General features: G+C 37.6%; 2 protein-coding genes and 1 long non-coding RNA gene across 10 annotated transcripts in view; 1 reads left to right on the forward strand and 2 right to left on the reverse strand.

Moving 5' to 3' along the window:
- Positions 1-6,333, reverse strand: part of Fkbp14 (peptidyl-prolyl cis-trans isomerase Fkb14) — a 21,295-nt gene extending 14,962 nt beyond the window's left edge. The window contains exon 1 of the mRNA XM_069061199.1: positions 6,000-6,333. Within this exon, the coding sequence (XP_068917300.1) occupies positions 6,000-6,193 (194 nt within the window). The 5' untranslated portion in view covers positions 6,194-6,333. The remainder of the gene's footprint in view (positions 1-5,999) is intronic.
- LOC138140283 (uncharacterized) lies at positions 4,421-20,394 on the forward strand. Of its 7 annotated transcripts, none has more exons than XR_011162472.1 (5): positions 4,421-4,594; positions 12,441-13,030; positions 16,541-17,071; positions 19,869-19,973; positions 20,027-20,394. XR_011162472.1 is itself a non-coding variant. In XM_069061221.1 (4 exons), the coding sequence occupies exons 1-4, from the start codon at positions 17,425-17,427 to the stop codon at positions 20,175-20,177; spliced, it is 306 nt and encodes a 101-aa protein (XP_068917322.1). In that variant the 5' UTR covers positions 17,410-17,424; the 3' UTR covers positions 20,178-20,394. The 7 variants fall into 7 exon arrangements, 4 of the variants coding, with proteins under 4 accessions (XP_068917339.1, XP_068917330.1, XP_068917322.1 ...); XR_011162476.1 differs by lacking the exon at positions 4,421-4,594 and adding an exon at positions 6,490-6,625; XR_011162477.1 differs by lacking the exon at positions 4,421-4,594 and adding an exon at positions 11,959-12,243.
- LOC138140311 (uncharacterized) lies at positions 17,741-19,870 on the reverse strand. Of its 2 annotated transcripts, XR_011162481.1 has the most exons (3): positions 19,565-19,870; positions 18,194-18,680; positions 17,741-18,136 (listed from the first exon to the last, which is right to left on the reverse strand). It is a non-coding gene; the product is annotated as an uncharacterized lncRNA (long non-coding RNA). The 2 variants fall into 2 exon arrangements; XR_011162479.1 differs by having other exon boundaries at positions 17,741-18,680.
- Positions 20,395-27,586: the final 7,192 nt, after the last annotated feature.

The raw sequence follows: 27,586 nt of genomic DNA on the forward strand, positions 1-27,586 counted from the left end.
AACATTGGTCTTCAGACCAGGCACGACAACACCGTAACACAGTGGCCACACTTTGTCCCACACGATGAGCGATTGCCCTATAGGAAAGACCTGCTTCTCGCATTCCAATAATGAGGCCTCTTTCAAATTAAGTTATAGTTGACTCAAGTTGCAAAAAACCATTTTGCCTTTGCAACAGCACTTTTATGGCATTAGTCATTCGAAATTACTTTAAAACTGTACTAACATGGAAAATATTCAATCCAAACTATGATTTTCTGGTCCCTTTGTGCCTTTATTTGGTTCAAAAATATGCTACGATATACTGAAGTTATTGATAGTGACCCGAAAGAGACAGCTTTATCGTGTAAAGTTATAAGAGCGACCACCACAATCTCCCGATTCGTTCCTCATGAAGAAACCTTGGGACGACGCTGGTTAACAAGTGCAGAAACAAATCTTTACCGATGGGACTAATCTGTGGAATGCTTCGCAAGAAAAAAACAATTTTATGAGAAATTAATTCGAGTGATTTTCACCATTTTTTCAAAAATTTGCTCTCGACGGTACCGAAAATAATTTTATTTTTTAGACATATTTTTGTCTTGATTTTTATTTTTCACATCTTCACAACTCGTCTGCGACTCGTGCTTATTTCCACACCAAAAACATTCGTGAGCTCGGAAAACTCTTCGTGCACCAGGGACAGTACAATTGATAACGAAATGAAACTTGAAAACAGTAAATACAACATTTTTAAAGACGACAAAGTATTAAATTCTTCGTCCTTTTTTTTAATTATTCATGTCTCATCATTATCCACTACGTGATTCCATATCGTGACTTTCACCTCTACAAACGTTTCACAGGAAATAACTCCAAATCCATATCCAGAAATGACATCGAAAAATTTTAAATCGAAATAAGAAAACAAACGAAAAACGGTGAAGCCTACGCAGAAAATTGTTGCTTTAGGATACAAACCCACACTAATTTACAAAAATACGTTGCTTTATGCCATGGGAACATCCGTAAAAGAAATCCATGAGTGATTTTATTTTATTGCAGACAAAATAAACTTATCGAAAGCGTTCACATAACCTTACCCTGGAGCAATGGATAAAATTTTCTTTTTTTTATTTCTTAAACATATTCGTCAAATAAACAATTACAATTTCAACGCGTCTTCAGTTAGACAATAAATCAAAACTTGAAGGAATACTGCCAACTGCATAAAAATAAAATTTTACTTCCGTTTAAAAAAAATTCTTGAGATTCTCTTCAAGCTTTGTGGAGGTATTGGATTGATTCTCTTATGGGCTGTGACCTTGGAAATATGCGCAGATATTACTCATAACCCATGAGAAAATCCAAGACCAGTATTTATAATTCTGTTTAAGTGAATTTGTAAAAAAGTCAATCCAAAATATCTGCTCAATACATTGTGAAAAAAAAACAGTTTTTTGACATGAGTAACTGAAAAAGATTTTATTTTTGTTGCATAGAATTATTATAGAAAGTCTCTTGTTTTTATTACCCTTTCTTATGTTGGTGTCAAAATCAAATTTTGAAAACGCCAGTCCATTTGACAGTACTTCTTTCGAAACACGCCAACAAAAAAATACAAAACGGTGTATTTTTAAATTCGAGCAAATTCTGTTTACGGTTTCCGGTCGTGGTGGGATCGAACTCGCCGCCACAATTACAAACCTTACACTACGTCGGTCGCAACTTTAAGTTTTTCATTTATTTATAACGGTCGACGTTTTATCGTTCGGAATGGTGCATAAAATTCGCTGAAAAATTCCCTCAACTTGATGCTCCCGTGAAACGTGATGCAATAAAATGGCGAAAAACTGAAAAAAGACAAAACACGAATTCGTCCCGTCTCTGCCGACGACACACCACAAATTCAAATCACTTTCTTCGGGACGTTTCAATTAAAACCGAAAATTGCACGTCTCTCCTCCGTCGCTCCGGATTTTAACCTGGGGCACGGTTCCGCGACTAATAACAATTTTTTTACGGGGGGATAACTGTACCGGCAACGGTGTCGGTATCAATTCGGGAACGTATTTATTAGAACGAGCGTGCGATATTTCGCCGGAGTCAAGTTTAACGACAGATAACGGGGTTGGTGTCACCTCTTGCGGAACACCGACGGAAACGGGGTTTTCACCCTCGGGGAACGGGTGCGTCGAGCACCCTGAGACGCGTGCATCCACATATTGCGGCTGAAAGTTAAATTGCGCGATGAAAATTAAAACCGCCGCCGCCGCCGCCGCCTGAAGAATCCTCGCCGAAAGTGCTGAAACGACCGAGCTTAATTAGGGAATTCTGATCGTCTGGCGGGATTACGTCGATAATGCCGACCGAGGGGTGAGGTGTGGGTGGGCGTCCGTTTCGTTGGGCTGGAATTTCATTTTTCAACACAGTCTATTAATCCGCCGCCCCCGGACCGACGAATTCGGGGCACCGCCGGGACAAATCACGATTTGCATGGAAACGACACAGGTAACAAAAACAAAAAACACAAAAAAAAAGATAAATATTCATCCGTCCGTGGAGCCGTAAACCCGCCGTTATCAGATTATCCAAAAAGTCCGGCTCCAATATTGCGTCCAGGACCGTAATTGGCCGTTGCACGCCTCGATCGTTCCAGGTTCGTATTGCGGGAGCGGCGCGATCGAATTCGACTTTTTTGACCGGAATTTTATTTGCGAGCTCCGGGCGGTACGGACCACACACAGGCCCGCAATAACTTTAACATGATGAACTCCGGGACCCGGAAAATTCGCCCGTTAATAATTTAAGAGTGATACATCACGATTAGCCGGACGGGGATTATGTAACTGTCTGTTTGCAATTTATACATTTTTATGCCGCCCCGGATTTATCCGGGAGAAGTTGTTTATTCCGGTGGAGGCGGTTATTGCCAACCGTTACTCCTTCTTTATTGTCATCGCGTTATCCCGGAGAAGGAACCGCCGATTTCTCAATTAATTATTAGACATGTTGCGACCCCTTTGCCTCCACCCTGATTACATCACAGAGTTTTCGCACCCCATAATAATAATAATAACATTAATAACAAACACTTACCACGGCTCCAAAAGAGGGTTTAAATTATCGAACAGCTTCAAAATTTAAAAATCTCACAATTTTGATTTTGTTTTTGAAACTTAGATTTTGTTAGAATGTAACAAAAATTTTCCCAAATAGCGTCACAATAGGAAATATTAAAAAAATGTAAATTCTCAAAAATCAAAGGATTTTTTTTTCAAAAATATGATTTTCCAAAAAATAAAACTGTTTTCTAGGTACTACATTTTGAAATTTTCCAAAATTATCTTTTTCTGCAACCGTACGCGAAATGAGTACTTTGCGTACCTAAAACAGGCAGCGAAATCCTTTAACATCCTCGAGATTGTCCGCCTCGGCAACAATTTTTCTCTCGGTACGTTAAAGGATGATTTCGCGGCCTTGATATACAAAATAACTACATAATTTTTAACTGAAATAATAAAATTCTATTCATATTTAGTTCTACTGAACCTTCTTGTCATATTTTTTTTGCTGCACCCCAGTTCAAAATGTCTGTAAACCGTAAACCCCCAAAACGAAAATTTTGAAAAATCTTGTCGCTTTTCGAAATTTTACAAAATCAGCGAACCCAACACCAAACAACCCTCCCCTCGTCGGTCCGCCCCTCCGTCCCGCTGTGTTTTTTTTTCCGGTCGGGTGCCCACTCCCGAATATTTCAACCTGTCAAGGCCTACTTTACAACTCGTCCTTTCAGGATTTGTAAGTTGCCGCCAGGGAAATGTAATGGCGTTTTCCTGTAACGTCGGCATATTCATCGTTTTTCAGGGCCCCGTACGCACTCCACACTGTGCAAACACGTCCCGCTTGTTTTTCTTTATGTAATTTCCACTTTTCTCGTTGTCTTGAAAACCAAATATATACACAGAAAGGAAATGCTTTATTGCCGCCGCCGGCGGGATTTTCACCCAATTAAACGGACGCGAAAAAACACATTCGCACACGTGGACGTGCACGGAACGGTCGGGTCTGGTACCCTGAAAAATTGGACGACTTTTCCGACGGTGTGATGGAGCGGAAAACTGCGGCACAGGACCGGAGTTGCGTCAGCTCGCCCCCGACGCTCGTGATTGATGACGGTTTTTATTGTGTGCCCACCGACTAATCCGGTCTTAATTTGTTAACAATACGTTCCACCAACAACGAAAAAATCGTAGGTGGCGTTGACAGATAAAATAAATAAAAAAAAAGAACGAATCGCTCTGTTTGCTCCAGAGTTATTAGTTCAAGATTAAAGTGGAACGGGATCAGGATGTGACAGATAACGAGGCGGTTATCGACATTTTTATGCCCAGAACATTATTAAAACTCGTTCAGACTGTGACAGATTAAAATACGACAGTACCGATGTGCTTTTACGCACTCGATGTGTCTCACAGTCTCCACGAGTAAGTAAAAAACATGGCGCAAACGTCACGAAAGAAAATAGCCACCGCGGAGTCCAGATCTGACTCCAATTGGGAACTTATGGTCCAGAACAAAGACGTTATTCGAGAATCGTTCTATAACGCAGGTAGGTAGTTAAATTTTTTATTTCAATAATTTAAAAACAATAAGCGACACTAATAAAAAAAAATATTTATGATGTTGAAAGTTTACTTCATTATTCTGAGAAAGTTTAATAAGTCATAATCATAAAAATCGTGAAATATGTAGACCGTTAAGTGGTATGGAAATTTCAAAGTGCATTTTCTTTTGAAGGTCACGGTCTCAAAAAATTTTCCGAGAAAATTAGAAATTGGGGAACGAATCGAGTCGACACCATTAACGGTGACGCTGATTTATCACGTGACTTGACGCATAACTTTACTGCTTACTTTCATATGAAGATATTGCCAAGAATTTTCCACGAATCTTCTTGAGCACACTTTCACTTTCGACATTCTTCAACTTGAATTCTATACGACCAATAAAGAACACCACATTCTCTAGTCTCTAATTATAAAAATCTGATCGAGAGTGCTGTGTCACAAATTCCGTATGTCGTAGCTCATGAACTGTCACTGTTGTCAAGTTTCACCTCCAAATTGTGTGTTTACTTTTCACTTTGTCTTCTATTTTCAGAACAGTTTTTTTTTTAACTAAGTGACATTTAACATTACAAAGTGGCGTTTATGACGTTTGTCGCCAAGGTCACCTAACTTATTAAGCCGGACAAGCATTCGTCAAATTTTTCAAGGCACTCTCGATACAAAAGCAACAATTAAAAAATCGTTCGCCTTGATAAATTGACAGGATTCGACGCACTCTTCATCCGACGTTATTTTCTAAAACAATTCCAAATAAATATCCAAACAAATTATAGTTACGCGCTCTGATGACACCAAATTACCGTTCATGCTCAATTTCTTTTTCAATTCGACCCGAATAACGTATCTACTCCGCAAAATTGCAAAATCACTCATTTACGATATCAAGGAATCATGTCAACCTTTCCAGTCGAGTAGTTCTTTTTCTACCAGTTTTTTCTGCACCGAATCACGCAACCGATCTGAATTTTAAAACGCCCGAACTTTGAACAATTGCCTGGAAACAGTTATCGCAGAAAAATGACTGCTCCAGATGGAAGAACAATGACGTAAGCGTGACATGACCAATTGTGCCGCACCTGAAGCAAAACCATGAGCAATTAACAGCCGGCCGATTTTCGCACACGTCGTATTGTTTGGCCACCGTGTAAGTGGCAGACGTGGCAAATTAAAAATAATAATGGTAATAATAAGGGTACCTAGTCTTGTAGGCCGCGAGTTTTTGGTTTAGGATAAATTTAGTAGGCCATGACTTGTATTTTTGAAAAACGCGGTGTCCCGTAGACCTTGGTGGTTTTTTATCGCCACCAGACGGTGCTATCGAGTAGGCGCGCCGACAAAACAAGACCATATCGTCCGGGGCCATCCGGTTGGTCCGGGGCAACTCACCTGGAGTCGAACTTGGTGCCGTCGGTGAGAGTCCCGGTGTAGTGCATCGTGAGCATGTCCCCGTTCTTGGACTTGACATCGCAGCCCTCGGGCACGCTCACCACGTCGATCTTCAGCTCCTTCTCTTTGGCCTTGTCGTCGGAGGCGGCTAGGCCGACCGCCAGGGCCAGCGCGACCAACGTGAACCTGAACATGACGCGGCAAACAACACAACAGCACTGTTCAATGCACGATCAAGAAGGCCGCCACGAGACTGCCACGATGTTACGGCGACGTCACTGTTCTGTTTTTGTTTTCGCGGTGCCGCCAGACGGAGATGGCAGATTCGAAAGCCACAGGTCCGGCGCCCATTGGCGGGTGCGTACACGTGACGGCTCCCGGATTCGGGTCGGACCGCGTCGACGGAGCGGTGCGCACGGGGAGAGTGAGATCAGACAGCGACTTTCCCCAAGGATGGACGCGGTTTGGTCGCGCCGGTCGGAGATTTAATTAGAGAGATTCACGGTGTTCGCGGAGTGGGCCAGTGTCACCAGGTGTCAAACTCGTCAAAAATCGGTTTAATCAGCTGCGGGACAGTTCTGGAATTCGGGAAGACTTTAATTAAGAAGGGAAGGGTGTATGTTGAGGTAGGTCGAGGTTCACCGAGACTCGGAGTCATTTTGATAAAAAAAATACGATAAAACTGATAAAAGCTTACCTGCACAGTAAGGAATTGAATCATCACGAGAATCACAACCTATTTAGTTATTGTAATTCACATTCGAGTAATTGTTTGTTAATTAATCATTAATCAGCACTGCGGCACTTGAACAACTCAAAAGATTCTTCCGTATTCAATTTTCTAAACAATGTCAATTATGTCAAAATTTCAAATGATACTGCCAACTGCATAAAAATAACCAAATAAAATATTGTTATTTCAATTTAAATAAATTACTTGAAATTGTTATTATTAGATACATATTATGGAAATGAAGCCTGTATTTGGTATTCTGTTTAACTTAGTTTATCAAAAATAAGTCCAAATCAAATTCGACATTCCTAATTTGTGAAAAAAAATTGGGTAGTTTCTCGTTTGAACTTCAATTTTTAAGAAAATTTACAAAAACACGTTGTTTTATGCCGTGGAGACAAATCCATAAAACCAATCTGCGAGCGATTTCATTTTTTTGCAGAAAAAAATTATAGAAAACGTCAACATAACCTTACCTGCGACAACAGACGAATTTCTCACTTTGGGATGTTTACAATTTGTTTTTTTTTAACATATTCGTGATTAATAATCTGGCGTCAAATAAAGAAATACAATCACAGTTTTAAAACGTCTTCCAGTCGACAATCCGTTAAAATTTGAAGCGATGCATGAAAATAAAACATTGTTACATACTTCTATCGAAATAAATTATGTATAAAACTTGAATAAACTTGTGTATTTTTTATTCTATTTTATTTAATTTATTAAAAGTCAGTCCAGATCACATTTATCCGGGATTTCCTAAATAATTCTTGAAAAATGCAGACAAAAAAATTCCAAGCTTGAACAGAAAAAACATGAGCATAAAACACGTGGTTTTATACCATGGACCCGAATCGTTAAAAAAAAACTGGGCAGAGATTTTACTTTAATAGAGAAAAAAATAAAATTATGTATAGTTAAATTTTTTTAATAAACAATTGTCAGTGTCAAAATGAAGTAAAAAACCATACTGTACCACCCTAAAATTTGGTCATATGGACCAGCTGTATAACAATTTGACACCAAATCATGGTTAAGGTTATGTTCACTTCACTTCCTGTACCTTTCTTCTGTGAATTCATTTTCAAAACAAATTTAATGAGAAATCAGGAGAAACCTTTTCGAATTTGAAATAAACTCTCGCTCGTTAGGGCGCAGGCTCAGTTACATAAAAAAATGTTGACACTCAATGTGACCAATCGTATTATCATGAAAATCACAGTTTGGCTCATACCAACAAGACAACGTTTTGACAATTGTTTATTAAAAAAATTCAACTATAAGACATGAACATAACCTTACTTTTGGAACTAGACGAATTCCTTGTGCGATGCTTACGATGTGTCACTTTATTATTAAATCATATTTGCAATTCATTCATAGGTGGCCCCAAATACATTTGCAATCAGAGAGTTACTTCCTAGTACTTTTTGTTTTATCTGGGTCGCAGCTTTGTTAACAATAATTTGTATTTTTATTTAAGAGCTACTGCAACTGCTACTAAATGTCAAAAAAAAATTCAAATCGGATCTGGTCAAGTCACATCGAATCTTCTCTTAGGACAGGTCTGGTCAAGTCAAAACTCTTTATATACAGTTGTAGTCACGTCATGACCTCTTATTTAGTTCAGGTAAAGCCAAGTCAGTCAGGTCAAGTGGATCACATGAAATTCGTTTCAGGACTAGTCCAACGTCTTGTCTTCTAGGCTAGAACAGGATTTTTTTGTAATAAAATCCTTTCGTTTCCACGACACCGCCTCCGTGTGCTCTTCGCCCTGTTAATTTTCCACCGCACGACAAAAACACGAAATCTGTCTGCGTGCACGCTCGCCGAGCAGAACAGCACACATTTTCATCCGGCGAACCGAATTCGCAAATTAAAAATTTCTCCGTTATTAAACCGTTTTTTATCAGAAAAACATCGTTCCAAATGAAAATTTCATATGCAATTCTTCGTCGTCGGCGCCTTACAGCACACAACAATGAACGCTTTCATGAATTAAATCGCTTTCATTTTGGCGATGATGTCAGAAGGAAAGTTCGCTGCAAACAACCAAATAAAAATACTCTCTTTCTATACGGAACAAAACAAAACGCGAAACACTTTGTTGTTGAAATTTCGCCTTCCGACGAAATTACAATATGTATATCATGGATATGAAAGCAAGATCGAGCAATATTTCTGTAGTTGGCGTTGTTTGAACTTGTCTCCGGCCCCCCAGTCCTCGAATTATTTGTGATATTCAGAGAAATGAAAATTTCATGTGGAGAGTTAAATTTGCTAAATTAAATCGGCCACCTAATTTTATTCGTTGCATTTTCCTGGCGCAAACAAAAATCCCCAGAAATCTAAATTAATAATGCGAATACAAAAATTAATGGTTCGAAAAGCTTCCGAATAAATCAGACGCACCTTCCACTTCTCATGCCCCGGCAAACATCATGTTTTGCGGTTATTTCTTTAACGCGCGCGGTATTTTCTTGTCTCGTGGTGAATTTTTTACGAGGATTATTTTTATTAGGTTGTATTAGAAGTTCCTTAAGCACCCGGATAATGTTCCCGGAATTTATACGTTCCGTTATTATGGAGAAGTTTAATAAAGGCCGCGCGCCAAGTAATCGCTGCGAAATTGGAGTTATCGTTATCTTCCGGTGGTAATTTGAGGCGGCTAATTTTTATGCAACGCTAACCACCTCCCACGCTCCGACGCTACTGACCCCGACGCGATAATCGTCCGGCGGGGCCTGCATTTTTCGCCAAATCTCACACGCGGGATGCCTGGAAGTGGAGTGGAACTGGCAAACAGGGCTACGGCGTCTCGCACCTATTACAATTTTACACGTTTCGCATCCAATTCTTGGGCCTTCGCTTCTTGTAATCCTCCGACAGCTGATCCGCTTCCTACAAAACATTTCGCTTTAATTCGATGCGAGCGAGGGGGCTCCACTCTCGGAATTAAAAGTCTCGCGAGTGTCAATTTTTGCAAAAATTTGCGAAAACGTGAGCTTGACGCGGGCGACACTAATCATTCAGATGGACTAGGAGGGATTTCGTTTTACAACGAATTAAACAAATATTAGTTGAGTCGCGACATAACCTCACTTTCTCGCCGACAGCTAGATCATAAATTAACACGATTAAAGGTGTTATCAAGACTAATGACGGTATTTATTAGTGAAATACATTAAAACAATAAATAAAAATTACAGCTTACCAATCTTATCATATTTAATAATCAAATTTAAATATTGATGTGAGTGCAACGTTGCCAACGTCAATTTGTTAATATTTTTATCTATGAGATTTACCACAGAAGTAGCACAAATTGAATGCCAATTAAAAATTATTCTTCAAACAAGTTTACTCAACAAGCGATAATTGGGAAAGGAGTAATTTTATCAAGACAAAAAGATAAATAATTCATATTTACATAACCTTGCCCGCCATAGTTGAACTGGTTCATTTAATGTTTAGCATATCACATTTTTAAAGACTACAGAAAACGTTTCTAAACTAGGAATTCGACACAAAACACAAAAATTGCTGTTTAAGACTATTTATTAATTATTTTATTAACGAATTTAATCATTTCAAATTTGAAATGATCTGCGCAACAATAATATGAGTTGGTGACATTTACCATAGAAGCAGAAAAAATTGATAGGTGACTATTTCGTATTTCCAAAAACAAAACATCGTTTAAAGTTTAAAGCCTCATTTGCATAAAAATCTGTAAAATTGAAGAAAACTCGAGAAACATAATGGGAAAATTTTGAAAAATATCGCTCAATTTATTTAAGTTAAGAAAGAGCTTTCACATTTTCAAAGCGTGTCGTTATCGCGACCTAACCTCACTTTTTTACTGACAGCAGGACCGTAAAGTCTAAAGTGAGACAATTAAAGATGGTATTCAAGCCTAATAACGGTATTATTCTACCCTAAGGCATTCATTAGTGGAATAAATAAAAACGATTAAGAGAAATTAGAACTTACGGTGTTTCATAATAAAATTTAAATCTTAATGTGGGTGAGGTGTTGCCAACTTGCCAAATTGCCAATGTCAGTTGACTTCTATTCTATCAGATTTCCCATAGAAGTAATAAATATTGATAGTTGATTCAAAACTTCCCAAAACAAACTTTGCTAGAATAAAATGAGTTATTTTTATTAAAAGAGAAAATTACATATTTACAATTTAATCAAAACCAATCCGTCAATTCGGAATTTGAAATATTAAATACATTTAGTTAAGAAAATGTTTGTAGGGTAATAATTCTCTACGAAACGAAAAAATTGTATTTTGAAAACGATTTCTTTATTAATTAAGTCAGGAATTTCGAATATCAATCGATGTCAGGGACTTCATAACATCATAACAAGTAACAACACGAGTTCGGTGACATTTACAACAGAAGTAAAAAAATATTGAGAGGTGACTAAAATCAACAAAATTTAGAAAAAAACTAGTTTAAAGCCTCAATTTGCACGAAAATTGATTAAGATAATTTATTTTGTGCAGTGTGCATGGACCAGTAATGCGAAACTAGGCAAAAATCGATTTTTGCAATTTTTAGGTTAAAAATAATTGTGACTCAATTTTGTCTTAGAAAAAAAAAATTATTTTTCGAAAACCTTTGGAAACTTTGTTAGCCAAGCTCGAAAGACAAATCTTACAAACTTAGCTCTTAACTCCTCTCGTGACACAGAGATTTGCTTTCTTCACTATCCTCGAATTACTCTGAACCAGGGAAAGAGCTGAATTAATTAGAGCAAATCACACTCAACCCGTGTAGTGCGTTTAAAAGAGCTTAACCGATCCTCCTGTCAAACTTATTAACTTTCATGGGCCACTCTTGTAATTATCGGTCAACCGATGCGACCATGTTTTATCTCCGGATTGTATTAATTTAGCCCAAGTTATCTAATCCATTAAAGTTTGGGCTTTTGTTCCGTTCGTCAACTTTTCAATTGGGAGCCGCAACTTAATTACCTCTGACAGGTCGTTCTTCCGATTAAATCGCCCGTGTTATTAATTTATTTTTAAAAAGGCAACAACCGTGGCGCCCCTGCCTCTCTCACTGTCGAAGCAACAAAATGCAAATTAGCCAGCGACAGCCGGGATCGATTTCGATCGCAATCGAGCCCCACAATCGGCTGACAAAAAGGCAAATATTTGCGCGGAGGGGCCACCAGATAGACTTAAAATCTAGTCCAACAGTTGCGGTTTATTTCGTGTTTAACACTGTGTGGAGATCGGCGCGATAAGATAAATTGAAGTTGAATTAATTTTGTAATTTACGGGGCGATAGTGCGCTCGTTGTGCTTTTACACAATAATCATTTTCCACACAAAGAGAGAGTTTCGTTCCATATCATACGCAGTTTGTTTTATTGCCCGCATTATGCTAATCGAGTTTTCATAATAATGTCGAGCGAAAATTCGATGGGAAATTGGGAAATTCGGTTGTGGGAGGAGCAGGAAGGGGTGGCGAGTCGTAGAGTTGCCAAGGTTCAAAGATTTTTGTATTTTCAAAATGGAAGAAAAATCAAAAGTATGATTCTGAGAAGATGTAACAGTTGCTAAAGTTCAAAGATTCTTGCATTTTCGAAATGGAAGAAAAAGAAGAGGTGGTGATTCGTGCTCGGCAAAAGATTTGATGCATTTTCAAAATGCAAGAAAATTTTTTCAAATTTGATTTTTTCTAGGTCAAGAAAGACTGCAAAGACCGTCATAGGAAACCAGAGGAAGAAAAGAGTAGCAAAAATGGTCTCTTGGTGGCGAAATCTCCCAAAAAGGAAACTCCCCAACGTCGCATTTGAAAAAGGAAATATCAAAATCCCTGTGTCATCCAATTCGTGTCGAATTTTCTCGTCCAGTGAGTCAGCAGTCCAGAATCCAGACCTCGTCGCTCCATATCCACACAGCAAGCCATTTACGCTGTCATTGATTCCATTACCATTCCGGGCTCCCATCGTGGAGAGCCAGCGTCCATAAATCAATAGACTTCACGAATCTGCATAACACCGGTCACATGAGCAGATCATATACGGAAATGTCGACCTACAAGTGACCGTTTCTAATACTCTCGTTGACTCACTATTGGCGAGTATCTTGGAGAAAATGAAAGTTAAGAGTTGTGGTTTTGTGACGATCGCCGGTTACGTGTCTAACGCAATTTTCTTTCTGTGATATGTGCGCAATTACTTTCTTCGCCGGCTGGAACAGGATGGCCCGTGGATGTGCGACCCCGGACGCTTTCTAATCGCCTTTCTTCGACACTTAAGGAAGACGCAGGGTAGGTAACAAAGACCACTTATCGACGCGTAACGCTCTTCACACTAAATTAAACATGAAAGCGAAATTTAGACAATTAACATGGACTGCCGCTTCCGACGATAATTGTGTCGCATAACACGCATTTGTACTGTTTTGGCAATACCGAAAGTGAAGAAACTCGTCCAGTTTGATCGACAACAACTAACTAATTAGGCAATAAATAAAGATCTGTCAGATTTTACGAAATAATAATAAACTTAATAGTACTACAAGACTTTGACTGACAATAATTTGGGCAAACCTTAAATTTCAATTGCAAAAATAGTATATTACATGGCAAGGGACTAAAGCGCATCTTTTTATCTCGAGTGCAGGAGAGCAGCGAGGGCAATAATTACACGAGGTAGCGATATGCACGATTGTGTTATTTTTTACACGACTCAATAAGATAAATGTGTACAAGAAAACCCAAAATTGGGCACGCTTGGCTTTTCTTCTTGGTCATAAGTTGGACGAATGACTATCAAAGCGATATTATTATCAAAGCGATATTATTCAATATAATTGGGTGCATTTACGTGTGTTAACAAATAATTTCAACCACTTTATCATTTTGTTTATTCTATGACAATGTGCCAATCCTTTTTTATTTTGGTATTTACTATGTAAAAGTCAATTGAGAAGATAAAAAACTAGGTCAATTATGTGGCCTTAACAAATCACTGTTTACAAATATTTACTAAGATCCAAATCCAAAAAATATTATTTTTATTTTAGAATAAATTCTGGGAAAATTGCAACAAAACAGATCTGATTTCGTTTTAATTACTTTGTTTGTGAAGTGAAACACCTAAGGAGAACCACTGAAACCCTGTAAAATAACACTTGCCTTAATTTAAAATTTAAATTTATTGAAAAATCTAAAAATATATTGTTTAATCCTTGAAACTGTTGTAAACTGAAGCAATTAAAATTAATTTTTTGTTAGGAATATTTATTAACATTATTTTATGATAAATATTAACACGAAGTCGTTAAAAATCCTTTTCCTCTAATTGAGATATTTATTTTTAATTTTGAATAACTTTTTTGAAGCTTTTCGTTCTTGTGCACAATTCCCTCAAAACAGTTATTGTAGAATGCCACTTGCAATAGTGTAGAGCTGTTGGATTTTCTCATGGGCTATGAGTCATATCTGGGCAGACGACGAATATCGGTCTCAGATAGGCGCTACAAACCGACCGAAAAACATCGTCATTCGTTACGTTAGTGTCGTCTCTCTCTCGTCTATTTCGTATTTTCAAGGTCACAGCCCATGAGAGAGTCCGGTACCTCTACTTAGAGTAGGTAAAAAAATGTGATTAACTGGTTGCCTAAAAATCGCTCCGCCTTCGCGCAGATATTTCCAAGGCCCATGAGAGAATTCAACACAATACCTCTACTTAGAGTAGGTATTAAAAAAATGTGATTAATTGGTTGCCTAAAAATAAAGCACTTTTGATAATGTGAAATGTGATTTAAAATTAAAGAAATAAACTGTCACAAATAATGACTCCCACTGTGCGAGATAGTCCTGAAAGATACTGCTTTGCTGGCTGCGGTACATCGTAATTACCTAACACTTTGAAAAATGACAAACAGTGTAAACTGCAAAGTGAGAAGTGCAAGATATCATTACGTTAAAACGAGCGTTCAAAACACTTTGTAGTGGTTAAGGCTGGAGTTTCTGTCTCTTTAACAAAGAGAGCTCGGTTTTTTGGCATGCTTTGACATTTCCTTCAAATACATAACCTCACTTTGATCATCATTTCATGTAAATGAAATCATTAACTTAAAGTACAACTGTCACGAAACAGAAGAACTGTTTTTTGCGAAATAATTACACAAGAAATAAATGACGTTTAACATTCATGGTTAGACATCTGATCAAGCTAAGCCATACGTTATCTGAGCACCAGGACCACGATCTCAAGCTTTTTCAACGCTCTGTCTGAAAGAAAAGCAAGGTCACACACCTCAAGCTATTTTAACGGTCCGTATCTATCTCTCTTATTTTTATTTCATTATCAAAAGATTGTTTCATTTAAAAGATATGCATCAAGGGATGAAATCATCAGTTATCTTCTTCAAACAAATGAAATATTACTGTTAATTGGTTACAACTGTCTCTGGACCAGTTACGAAGATGTGACCTTATCTTATGGATTTCCTTCAAATTCTTACTAGATCTAGATTTGATTTCCTCACTCCGAGATCACGTCGAGAGCTTCTGCAATCTAGGATGCACCATTCAATTCAACACGTTTACGCTTTCGACGGAGCAAGTCATCAAAACAAAAATTCCAATCGTTCTGGATTACTTCAGAAGGTTTTTAAAACTCTCAACTGCTTGATTTGATCTGAACTTAAAATTTAAACGCAAGCGTTCTGTCTCTTTTTTTGGGGAACCAGAAGAAATCACAAAGAGCTAGATCTGGACTACCAGACGGCCGTGCAACTAATTACAGAGAGTAAATTGCCTTTCGATGCTTTGGTGTGAGGAAACTTTTGTATCACAAAAAATGTTTGACATTTTTATCAGCCATCAATTTTTAAAATTTGTGGAAAACAAACGGTGACAGTTATTTCCACAAAATTGTAACTGTCAGCAAAGAATTTATTTCGTAGATTGGTATTGATAGATTAGTGTTGTAACAATCCACATGTGACAATTTCTTTTAATAAATTGCATCCTGTGATTGCATCCCGTTAAAAACCGATTTGTGTTTTTACACATAAATTCAGACGTCATCCGAAAAGAGGGCGCTGAGGTATTTAATAGTTTTCGATCAGTTCTCATTAAAACGATTTGCATAAACCCATGCATAAAACACTTCGTTAAAAATATTAATATTGATGAGCGCCGCCGATAATTTTTGTATTTTAAAACAACGCAAAAATATGAATTTTTCATTAAAAAATAACGTCTAGACCCAATCAATTTGTGAGTTGAAGAAATTCTCATTTTGTGACAACTCGAGACTGGACTAATCTAATCCAATATTTTTAATGGGCGGCCTCGTGCATATTTAAAGTCCTTCCATCCGCGTTTGAAAAACTCCTGCCATCAATATTTAAAGACTCTCCTCGTCCAGGATTAATTCGCCTTAATTAAGTCGAACTCGCAAAGAATTAACATAACGTCTCGTTCAGCAAAAATTTCGAAATTTATTCATGGCCCTCTCCGGAAAAAACTCTGTTCAACGTCTCCTCCGCCCTCTGCGGCGTTCGATTCGGCCGACTGCGCATCTGGAATGTTTTTAAAACCGGGCAACTTGGTCGTTTTTAAATTTTTCATGAAGCCGAAACGACCTTATAAATCAGTCGCCGAAATTAGAAATTACTACACCGCCACGTCGCGTCTTGATGATGACTTTCCACCCGGAAAATCCCCGATCCGTCGTTTCCGCCAATCTCGAAATTATTTCCGGAAAGCCACACGTGGCCCGGCACACGTGTACATTTTAAAAAGCGCACAATTATTTTTCAGCTTCAGCCTCGGGGACAAAGCAACAGCTGCCGCCTACAGGCGGTGAATGCGTGTATTGATGATTGCCTACAATACGGACATGTCACGTGGGGGTATACACGGTGATTCATCTACATTGGCGCGACTTGGAGGTCGCCAGTTACCAGGAAGAAGTCTTCGCCCACTCCGTAACGGAGAACTGGCTAATTACCAGTAATTAATATGCAAGAAAGTTGTACAGAGCGACGCCACCCATTACGGGGTCAAAAAAATAACAACAATAATTTTTGGAATGATAATTTTGAAAAATTGGGGTAAACATCTCCCTAGATAAAGAACGAAACATCTCGACAGATAAGCACATCGACACTGATGTTGTTCGTGTCAATGGCGTCCTTCAACTTCCGATAACAATAAAATGGCGGTGATTCTCTTATCGCCAAATACAAGATAAACACCGACATGATCCTATCGAGACTTTATTCTGTCTGTAACAGTTGTGTTGTGAAGTGTCTGCAGGAAGATGGCAGATGTCCAGGCGAATTTAATAGGGTTTGTGGAAATTTTTTGAAAAAATGTTTTGTGAAGGACGCTGTCATGGCTGTTCTGGTGCAGACGCAGCGTCCATCTTTGATGCTTTGAGTGCATAGGTTTATCTTTGTGTTGCATGAGGCAGATGTGAGGTTAAGAATGATACAACTAAAAACTTTTCTTGACTCGGTCAGGACTAGTTTACAGAACTAATCACTCGTAAAATATTTACTTTGTTTGTCAAAGTGAAATATGACAGAAATTAAATAATAAAATGGGGGAAGTCATGGTGTATACCTAGGCCTATAATTTATGATGTCCTTTATCAATGATAGTGCTTGATAAGGAGTTGATGAGTTCATTAGAGTGTTGAAATGGTGGAAAAAGTGGGTTTGTTGGGAATTTTCTTGTGGTGGTTTCAAATTTACTAAATGATATGTTTCTTTTTAGAAACATATTTATATTTCACCATTGAGATATATTTGTAAGGCGTACCTTAGTACTCTAGATTTATCTAATTGATTGACTGATAAAAAGAATATTTGAAGAATAATTAAATATTAGATACAAGGTTCAAGAAAATGTTTGTGGTAATTTTTCCATTGTCAGTATTTTTGTAGTGTAGATATCGATATGCGAGACCTAGTCATTCGGAAAATTTTAAATTGGTATGCAAAAGAGTAAACAATGTTATTGTGATTGTTTGTATTTGAATTTTACCAAGTCATACAATATTGATGTTTAACTGTCATGTTTGCAGAAGGATTTTCTTTATTTCTTTTGCACACAATGGAGAATATTTCGTCCAAGATCAAAATATTTTTTACACTGATATAATCAAAGAAAGTAGCCAAACCTGTTAAAAATTGTACTTCTTCCGAATGAATTTTCTTAATAATTTATCATTTATTTATTTCTTAAGCACTTTCACTTAAGTTCCCCAAGTTTCCGTATGTCGCAATAGGTATTATTTAAAGGATTTATTTATCAGTGAATTCAGTGATAACTATCTTATAGTTTTGAGAAATACTTATTTATGTATGATTTTATTTATCTTTTGAAAATAAATATGTTCGACACAGTGACCTGCAAAGTTTATGAAAAAAGTAGTACAATTTTGCAATTTATGAAATAAATACATACCTATACAGCATGTCTCGAGAAAATTGCTGATCAGAGACCCTTTTGGATTAATAATGTATGTCAGATGTGTTGACAGAGAGCTTTGTACATTTGCAACAAACGTTATTTTCTTTTAAAAATATTTCTAACCTAAAAATCTACAAAACGCAAATTAGTTTGTGATTTGAGACGTATGCAACCAGCCTTGCGTGTTGCGTCTCTATTCTTTATTGAGCTACACTGTGTGCTTTGTAAAAAGCATTTTGTAGAAGGGACACATTTGTACAAAAATCTTTTAAATTCGTCCTAATAATTCTCCGTTTTTCGTTCCTGAAGAAACTTCTATGATGGTGTAAATAAACTTCTTTACAAATTAATTAATCTCACATTTTTGACGATAAGGATGTGACGTCTGTCAGATAAAATCGCAAAAAACTCTCCTGACACTAAGGTGTCCATTATTAATCGCTATAGATTCAAAAGGACTTTGGTACAACTTATTTTTAACCTAGAAATCAATTTTAGGGAAATTACGTTTATCATGTTGTATTTAACTGTCGTATGATCAAAAAGTCTTCAGGGTTGCCGTGGAATTAACAAGCTATCTATGAAATTATTTATTTCAATTATTTTTGACATTTACTTGACAACTTTCAAGTTAGCAGGTTATAATTCAAAATGATTCAAAGAGAACATAAAATTTTTATTATTAAATCATACTACAGTAATGGAAACCATGGTGAAAATGGTAATTGGGTTTATTCGCCTCGTTTATGTTTAAATGAGTTCCGTGACAGATTAGCGCTATTTTGAAGTACAATAAAAACTACGGACAGTAGAAGTTAATAATTCTATAGATGGTTTTTACATTTCATTGCTATCGCGATCCTAAGACTTTTTGATCATACCATAGAATTTTCAAAAGTAATTTTAAATGTCTAAGGTTGATGTTGACGGTTGCGGTATTCTGTCAAATTTAAGTGTACGGTTGTTGCAAAAAAAAACGGAAAATATCAGAATAAAATTGACACATTTTTACACTTTTTTCATGGTGTGAAACCTTCTTACGAGAGATAGGTTAGAATTATTGTCAAAATTCAATGACATATTTAAAAATAATTTGACAGGTATTGTCACGTAGACAATTAATTGACAAATGAACAAAACCAAATTTACACTGGGAAAATTTTCATTTTCCGTTTCTTTTGCATCCAACTGTAATCAAGCAAACTTTTGAACTTTTCTAGATATACCTAAGAGCAAAAAATCTCTGGTGTTTATTTTGTGTATTTTTACAGTATCTTTAAAGGTTGGGCAAAACTCAAAAAGTTATTGGCAATATATTATCTCAACATATAAATGATAACTATAAGTATCTAATTTAATATTTACCATTACATTTGTAGGTATCAGCTCCTCCCATGATTTCTATCTAATTGATAATGTTTAGAAAGTACCGAACAAAATATGACTCATCCAGCTACAAATCTTAAAAGTTTGATTTACGTAAAAGACCCGATTTAGAAACTTTTCCACCCAACAAACTACCTCTCCACCACACTCCATATTTACCAATCGACCGCAAACTATTGTCCAATTATTTATTTTTTGATCCACCAAAACAACTCGCCTCGTTTACCGTACTTATTACCACAATTCACACCCTCTTGTTAACAAGTTTTTCACCTTGTTCCAGACAAAAAGCGATGACCAGTCTAGTGATGGACAACCACAAATCCTACGACCTGCAAGAAAACTGCAAGACGTCCTCCTACCCCGAGGTGCAGTTCAGGCAGAAAAGGTAAATAACCAAGAATGCGCTCGTTTCCCTTCCAATTACCCCCTCATTTGCAGCCCCGGCGACGCCAGCGAAACGCAAAGAAAGAAACGCGCCAAAAACCGACTGTCGAACAGGAGGAGCACCGGTTTCGTCTTCGAGGACGAGATCGAAGCCGCCATGAAGATGGGACGTGAAGGCGAGACGCCGGATCGGACGAAACAGTGACCGGCGGACAATCAGTGCCACACTTTTAATTCGTAATTTATTGTTCACTTACACTTAAGACTAAAATGAAGTACAAGTGTCGCAGCTAGTGTAGACGTGTCCAGCTAGGTTTGGACCTGGAGATGTCTCTACTGATATTAGATTATGTTTTTAGTTAAGTTAAGACGAAAAATGTTCTACTGTCGATTACCATTAAAAGAACCAGTACACGGTGGAATTGTTTGTTTCTTGTTTTCAGCAGTGTTCGGGGTTTGAGAGGGTGCCTGCAGGATGTTTGTCCTGAAAATTGATGTGCCGGAAACTGAATTATTTCTAATTGGGGGAGTTTCACGCGGTCCACTGATTCTTCAGCCATTTTAGGCCGGAGGAATTCACAAAACGTCGATGTTAACTTAAAGAGTGAACATCTTAGGTCAAAATAACATTTATTCAAACCCACGATCCTTTTAAACCGCTCCGATCTGCTCAAAAATTGTTACTCGACCATTTTTCGTTTAACTGCCGTATACTTAGGCAACCAGCAATTCAGCCGGCCATGCAGATTTCTTTATTTTTTATTCAATACCGACTTGTTCTCCATCTTGTTTTCCAATTCTATCACTTAGTGCTGTTATCATTCTCACTCACTCACCCATTTCTCTCTTATAAACATCCTCCGTAACAGATTCTCGAATTTTTTTAGTACTCCTTTCTTTCGCTCTAAACATCTCCCACCCTTCCCCTCATTTCTCGTCTTTATTTTCTTTTCGTACAATTTTATATCTGCCCACGTTCTTCACATCTTGCAATAAATCCTGAAGGGAGTTCTGCGGTGTGAGACTGGCGTATCGGTCGCACTTCCGGCGGCATTGACTCACTTGTGGAAAAGCTGAATATTTTAGGGTGCAAATATGATCCGTGAAACCTCATCGTTGCAACATAAAAAAACCATCGACTGTATGTCGGTCATAAGCCGCTTAACACCGGAATGAAATTATTGCTGTAATGCAGCCCAGCCAACTGATCAGTAAACATTTAATCGCGCGCTTACGCCGCCCCGGGCTCGCCGCCCAACAACACGACCGAATAAAAATAGCGAAACAGCGCGATAAATTTTAATGAAAACCGACGCGAAAAACTCCGGCTGGAAATTTTTAATAACAATTCGTGCGCGATAATTATTTACGTTTGGAATCGATCCTGTTGCATTAGGCGTTTAACAAGCCGCCCCTGAATAATTGACGGCGGGGCGATAACTGCCCCAGTCCAATTCGGACGTCGCGACACTAAAGTGAGAATTACGCGAGAAAGAACACCGATTGAGAAACCGGCGGGGCTGTAAAATTTATTTTAAAACACTTTTATTTAGTATACAGGGTTAACCCGGGAATTTACGACGGCCGTTCCGACGAATATTTCATAAGAGCTACTCCGGAGGTTTATTCCTTTTATTCCGCTTCCGGGGCGGATTGATCGCGCCCGGAACGTTCGCCGATCCGGATTAACCGACGCTCGCGTTAAAAAAGATAACTCTTGACGCTGAGCGCGCCTCAATTAACGCAAAAACCTCTTCGCCAGCTTAATTCGCCTCTCAAATTAGACCCGACACAAAAAAGATTCACTACACTTATCAGATATTCCTCTTTGCCATATTTTAACTGTTATGACTTAGGCAACCAACATTACGGTCGGTAACGTAGGTGTTTTTTGTGGGCAAGCTGTCCGGCTTTTTTCTTCCGCGATAAAGGTTAACGCGGGCGAGGGTCGTAATTCACGCGAAATTTGCTCCCAATTAGCGTTATTGTGATGAAAGGGGGCGGGTGGCCGCCCCCGGTCCTCTCCGGTAATTCCGTTTCCGGTCGTTGATTGATTAAGCGGCCCGGGGGTCCGTCGGCGGTGCCTTAAGGTCTTATAAATTTCTCAATATTTATGCGAGCGCTTGATTTTGGGAAGGAGATTGGAAATTGACTTGAAAGAAGCAAAACGGCTCCCAGACGGGTGCTTCCTGGATTTTATTACTTATAAGATACATTGTAGGTACGTAGCAGACGATGTTTCAGGTGGCGCGGCCCGGACTTAAATATGTAAACGTAGGTATGGAGATAAGACGTGGGTAAAAGTTTATTATGGGGAAAGATACGTCTTAACGTTAATGGCGAGTGTGGTGCGCCGCGAGTTCTTCGCAATGGCGTGGGAGTAAATATGGAAGCGAGAGAAGTATTTTGGCGCAATAAAGACAAGTTGGCGTGATGAAAATGTGCAAAATAAATTGGTTTCTGGATAAATAAACAAAAGTGATAATGGTGACATTGTAAACTGTTCAAATTTAAAAATAACGTCAAGGCGTTGCGTTGGAACAATTTCAAAATATTTGTTGTAATTACAGTTATTTTGCATAATTACAGTCATTTACAGTTAAGTTATCGACACCTCAGTCTATCTACCTTGCACCACTTCCTACTAAAAAAATGCTTTCTGCACACACCATTTTAAATTTTGGATAAAATCGAAAAAAAAACTTTAAAAAATCGTTTCTTCGCACATAACTTTATGCAAAGCGACCCCAGAACAACGATTCTTGTTTCTATGGAATCCGCTCGTCAAGTTTTATCACGTAGACCACATTTATAGAATAATTCACTTTTGGGATGATGAAAATGTTTGCATTTTGGACCTGTCTCAATCAGCTTCGTTTTGCACACGATCTCGCTTATTATTGTAGCTGCGAAAATGATTCTAGGCTCGTTCGATTCCTCTCGCTCTCCTGGTTAATTGTGTGTAAAGTAATAGGCCATGAGACCACTAGTAGCTGAGTAATACAGCCTCAAAGTTGGCTTCGAAATTTTTTTCTTATAGCTTCCACCCAACAAAATGGCGTTTGTGGGCGGCACTTTTTCTATTTCTAAATTCACCTCGTCTGTTACATTAAATCCACGCCCATTCCGTTCGGATTCCAGACAAAAACTTTTTAGAAAAAGCACCTTTTTTCCACGCACTCGTAAAGAAATTTAAACGGTCATAGCTCACTTATTTTACTAAACAACATATCGCGATGAATCTTGCACCGTTCGATTCCTCTCTTCGAGGCGCTTCTTTCGAAAATATTACCACTTAATGTGATTAGTTTTCGAGAAAGTCGCAAAAAACTAAAGAAAGAATCTTTTTTCTACATAACGTTTTTCACAGCAGCCGCAGCGCAATGACTCTTGCTTCTATGGAATTCTTTCGTCACGTAGACGACATTTAATTTGGACTGATTCACTTTTGCGATGATTGAAAAATTTTGAAGTTTGAACGTGTCCCAATCAGCTTCCAAAGATTTTTGAAAAAAAAAACACGTAGATATGTTACCTGAGTTTTTTTTTTTCACCTAAAATAACTATAGATGCCCTAGCCCCTTTATTAACGTACCTACAATCCTAGATAAAGAACCCTACAATACAATGACGATGAATCTTGCACCGTTGGATTCCTCTTTTCAAGACGCAGAAATTACATAACCTCACTTTTTTTAGTGAAGGTGCCAAAAGTGGTAAACACAATAATGAACGCGAGAAGTTTACGGTTCCCAATTGTAAATTATTTAACAAAATATGTAAATTTTAATAAAAACTGGTCTACCAACTTCAGATTCTCAATTTGTTGAAATGGACAATCAAACATTTTTTTTTAATACAATGTAGATTACTTACCTTGTGTCTTGACAAATAACAAATATTACATTTTTAGTTCTTTCATTTTCACCCCCTTTAATTAAAACTATTTTTCATTTAAAATTCTGCGCAAAATTGACCACAAACTGCGCTACCTAACCTCACTTTCAGAACAGGATAAGAAACGAAAATAGCACCACCAAACAAGAACTTATCGCTCGTGTATGTTTTTTAATTATAAATGACGTACAGCGCAGTAGGTACATCTGAAATCTTGAATTTCATTTTATTATTTTATTTGGAATTAAATACCGACCTGGGGACCTGGGAATCTGAACTACAAACCTTACAAGAACTATCACAACTTTCATAATCTCCGTTCAGTTTCTTTTCTTCATTAAGCTTGTTTTGCATTAAAACAGTGAAACTGGGAAATATACCTACCTAGAATTAAAGAAAAGTTCTCAATAAAAAAAAATTACATAACCCCACATAAGTCGGTAGATTGTTGGGGAGTCTGGGGCTCACTTGGGTAACACTTTTAACGATGGCTTGGTGAACGAACAAACAATCATAAAACCAATAACAGTAAATTGCATTTTTAATCGGATTCGTTGCAACACACAATATAAGTACATTATTTATCCATATTTATTACCATCTCTTTGTGCAACCCACCTGGACACATAGCTCCAACAATTGCCGTAAATCCCCCGCCCCCCATCTAACCGCATCCCATCATGGTTTTCCACAAACAATCCGAATCTAAACTATTTTTATCTGGTTAACAATAACCATCCCATTACCGTGCACGACCTTGATTTTCTTAACATGCACCATCGACGATTTTATCACATATTGTGCCAATATTGTGCCTCAAATATTATTTTTCAATATTTGTATTCCACAAGCCCGGGGTGAATCGCTCGGATGAAACAAAAATACGGTTGCAACATCGCAACAATGGGGCCCGTCCTAGCGTGAACCTCACCGCTCCCACCAAAGGCCCTTTCATATCAATTGAACTCTTTCAGTCTGACTGTAATCAATGCGAGCACGTCCTTGCTCGCCTATTTAAACTCGAACATTCCTTCACCGGCAGGATAACAATTTTTTATGTCGCTTGCATATCGTACGAGCTCCTTACGTTAGCTAGACGAACGGTTAGTTGGCTGTTGGGTTGGTTAGCGGAATGAAGGAACTGAGTGTGAAGGATTTGGTGGACACCGTGTACCAGTAAGTCTGCATTGATAACACTCGAATTGTTCGAATTTGCTCAAAATTTTTCCAAAATCTTGCTTCGGGGCAATCTGCGCAACGGTTGGATTGCGAAATTACAATCGTGGTGAAGTGATATTCATTTTTATTTCTTGGTTTTACTGTGTTGCTCGTAATTGTGTTAATTGCGGACTCGCTTTATGCTCCTTTTACCTCTCGGTATTTCGGTATTTAGGTTCTTCAAAACAACATTTGAATGCAAATGCTTTGTACCACTTTGTTTCTGCATTTTACATCACAATCAAATGCCGAAGTTGTCAAAGGAGCAAAAGTTGAGATTCTGAAATTATGAAACAAAGTCTTGGTGGTTTTTCGCTCATTAATTGAACACTTTACTGAAAATACAACATTTCAGAGCTACAACACATTGGTATTAAGTTTTACATCTCCAGTGTCGTTGTTGACAGTCTCTTTCAAATAATAAAGACAACAACAAATGTTATTATTAAATCATCCACATGGAGGAGACAATTTGTTGCAAAATTGTACAAAACTTTTTTCATAGTTTGTGTACAATTTTTTTTTATTTGTTAATTTACAATAATCGAATTTCTGAAACCACTATTCCTTTCTGTTCCTTTACCTAAGGACAAAAATTTTGTTTCTTGAATTCTCACAATACTGCATTTTGTCCTTCGTCATAAATTAGGAAAATGGCTAATTTTCTAATTTGTGAATGTAGCATTCATTTGCGAATAAAGTAAAACTCTTTATCTAACCAATAAAATATACCCATTTGTGATAAGAGTCAGTTAATGTCTTGCCCAGGTAATTAGTGATTTACAATAACAGGTAACAGTGAGAGTAGAAATCCAATTAAAAGTAGAAAAACTGAACCTCAACACGAGTTCATTGATTTTCATCGAACGTCGAAGGAATACAAGAGATGCTTCTAGATCACTTTCACAATTTTCCAAATTCGCCTGTTGATTTTCTTTTCTGTTCTCTCCCTCAACAATGTCTCTCTGCACCCGTTGATGCCTAGTTTTCCCCCAAGAGACTGCGTCAATAAATAAAAACAAAACGGGAGACAAAACAACGCTCAGTACAAATGTTTGCTCGCGGCAATCAATTCCGCGGAATTATCGCCATAATTCTAGTGTGTTTGTTGTGAGTTGCCTATTAATTAGTTAATCGGCTTTTGCAGAACAGGCAACACTACAAAATCCAGCCAGTTGCGTGAACCCGACAAGTTCGTGAAAAATTCAGTTGGAGATCGAGCAAAGCCCTGCCGCGTGGTGTGCTCCAGGGGTCGCGCGAATGGGGGCCACGTTAATCTGGCCTTTGTGGCCACCGACGGGTGAGTACAAAATAACTTCGTTTGTAATCAGTACGAAGCCAATTCGATCGTCACAAAAGTGTAATGGTAGCGTGTGCCGACGATTAGTTTCGTCGCTTATTGATCATCTTCAGACAATGCAGATGCAGACGCTGCAAGTCGACGCTTCAATTATGCATGAGGCTGTTTGACTGGCGTCTTGAAACGACTAGAAGAGGCACAAATGAGACTCTCGCGGGTTCTTACAATTCTACAAAATTATTTTTTTGCTTCGCTGTGACTCAACTTGAGTCATTCTACTGCAAGCAAGGATCTCGCGCTTGTGTCGTTATCGTTTTTATTGTAGATAAGGTTTTGAAGGTGAACGTGCTTTAAATTACTTAAATCGGCAGAATTTGCCGATCGTTTCCTCATCGGGAAAACATGTTCAGAAACGTGAGTAAATAAAATCGCTAAGATAAGACTCATGGCATAAGTCGTGATTTGTTAATTCGCATAATTAATACAACTAAATTATTCATTAATTAAATATTAGCAGCGTCGAGAATTTTCTTTCAGAAAAATCAAAACATGGGGCGAACATACCGCTATTCACAGCTGTATTACTGGTTGCCTGCACACGTTTAAACCTTATCGCAACTGAATTAATCCGGTTATCAATTATAAATTCCATAATTATTTCTATTTTCGTATTTCTTTAACACTTATTAATTATTAATGGCATTTTAAGATATCATCATATGTATAATTGATTTCATATAAATGTTCATCAAGTGAGCTGTGCATTTGCAAAAGCAGCTTTAATTTAGTTACATTACAAAAGTCACATTTATGAAGGTCATGTCCAATAAATCTTTACTTGGTAAAAATACAAAGACAAAAACAAATAAGAATTACTTTAATTTAATCAGTAAAAAGACGTAACATTGCTTTTGAAATCAGCAATGTTAAAATGGACAAAAACTGAAAAATTAGTCAAATCGGGTTCGCGCAGAGCAGGCAACTTTGAAAGTCAAAGTTACTAGCTTTAGCTTTAATACCAACAGAAAATCAGATTTTCATGGCTTGCTTAGATGCACATTTATATGAAATTGAGTATAATATGTAACATATCACATTGTTTTAAATAATGGTTATCAGTTTTGACGTTTGGACTTGTAAGTTGGTATTTGAATAAAACAATTGAAAGTTTGATTTTTCTCTACGTTATAAAAACATGG

Source organism: Tenebrio molitor, chromosome 1 (assembly GCF_963966145.1).
Source record: "Tenebrio molitor chromosome 1, icTenMoli1.1, whole genome shotgun sequence".
NCBI classification, from domain to species: Eukaryota; Metazoa; Arthropoda; class Insecta; order Coleoptera; family Tenebrionidae; genus Tenebrio; species Tenebrio molitor.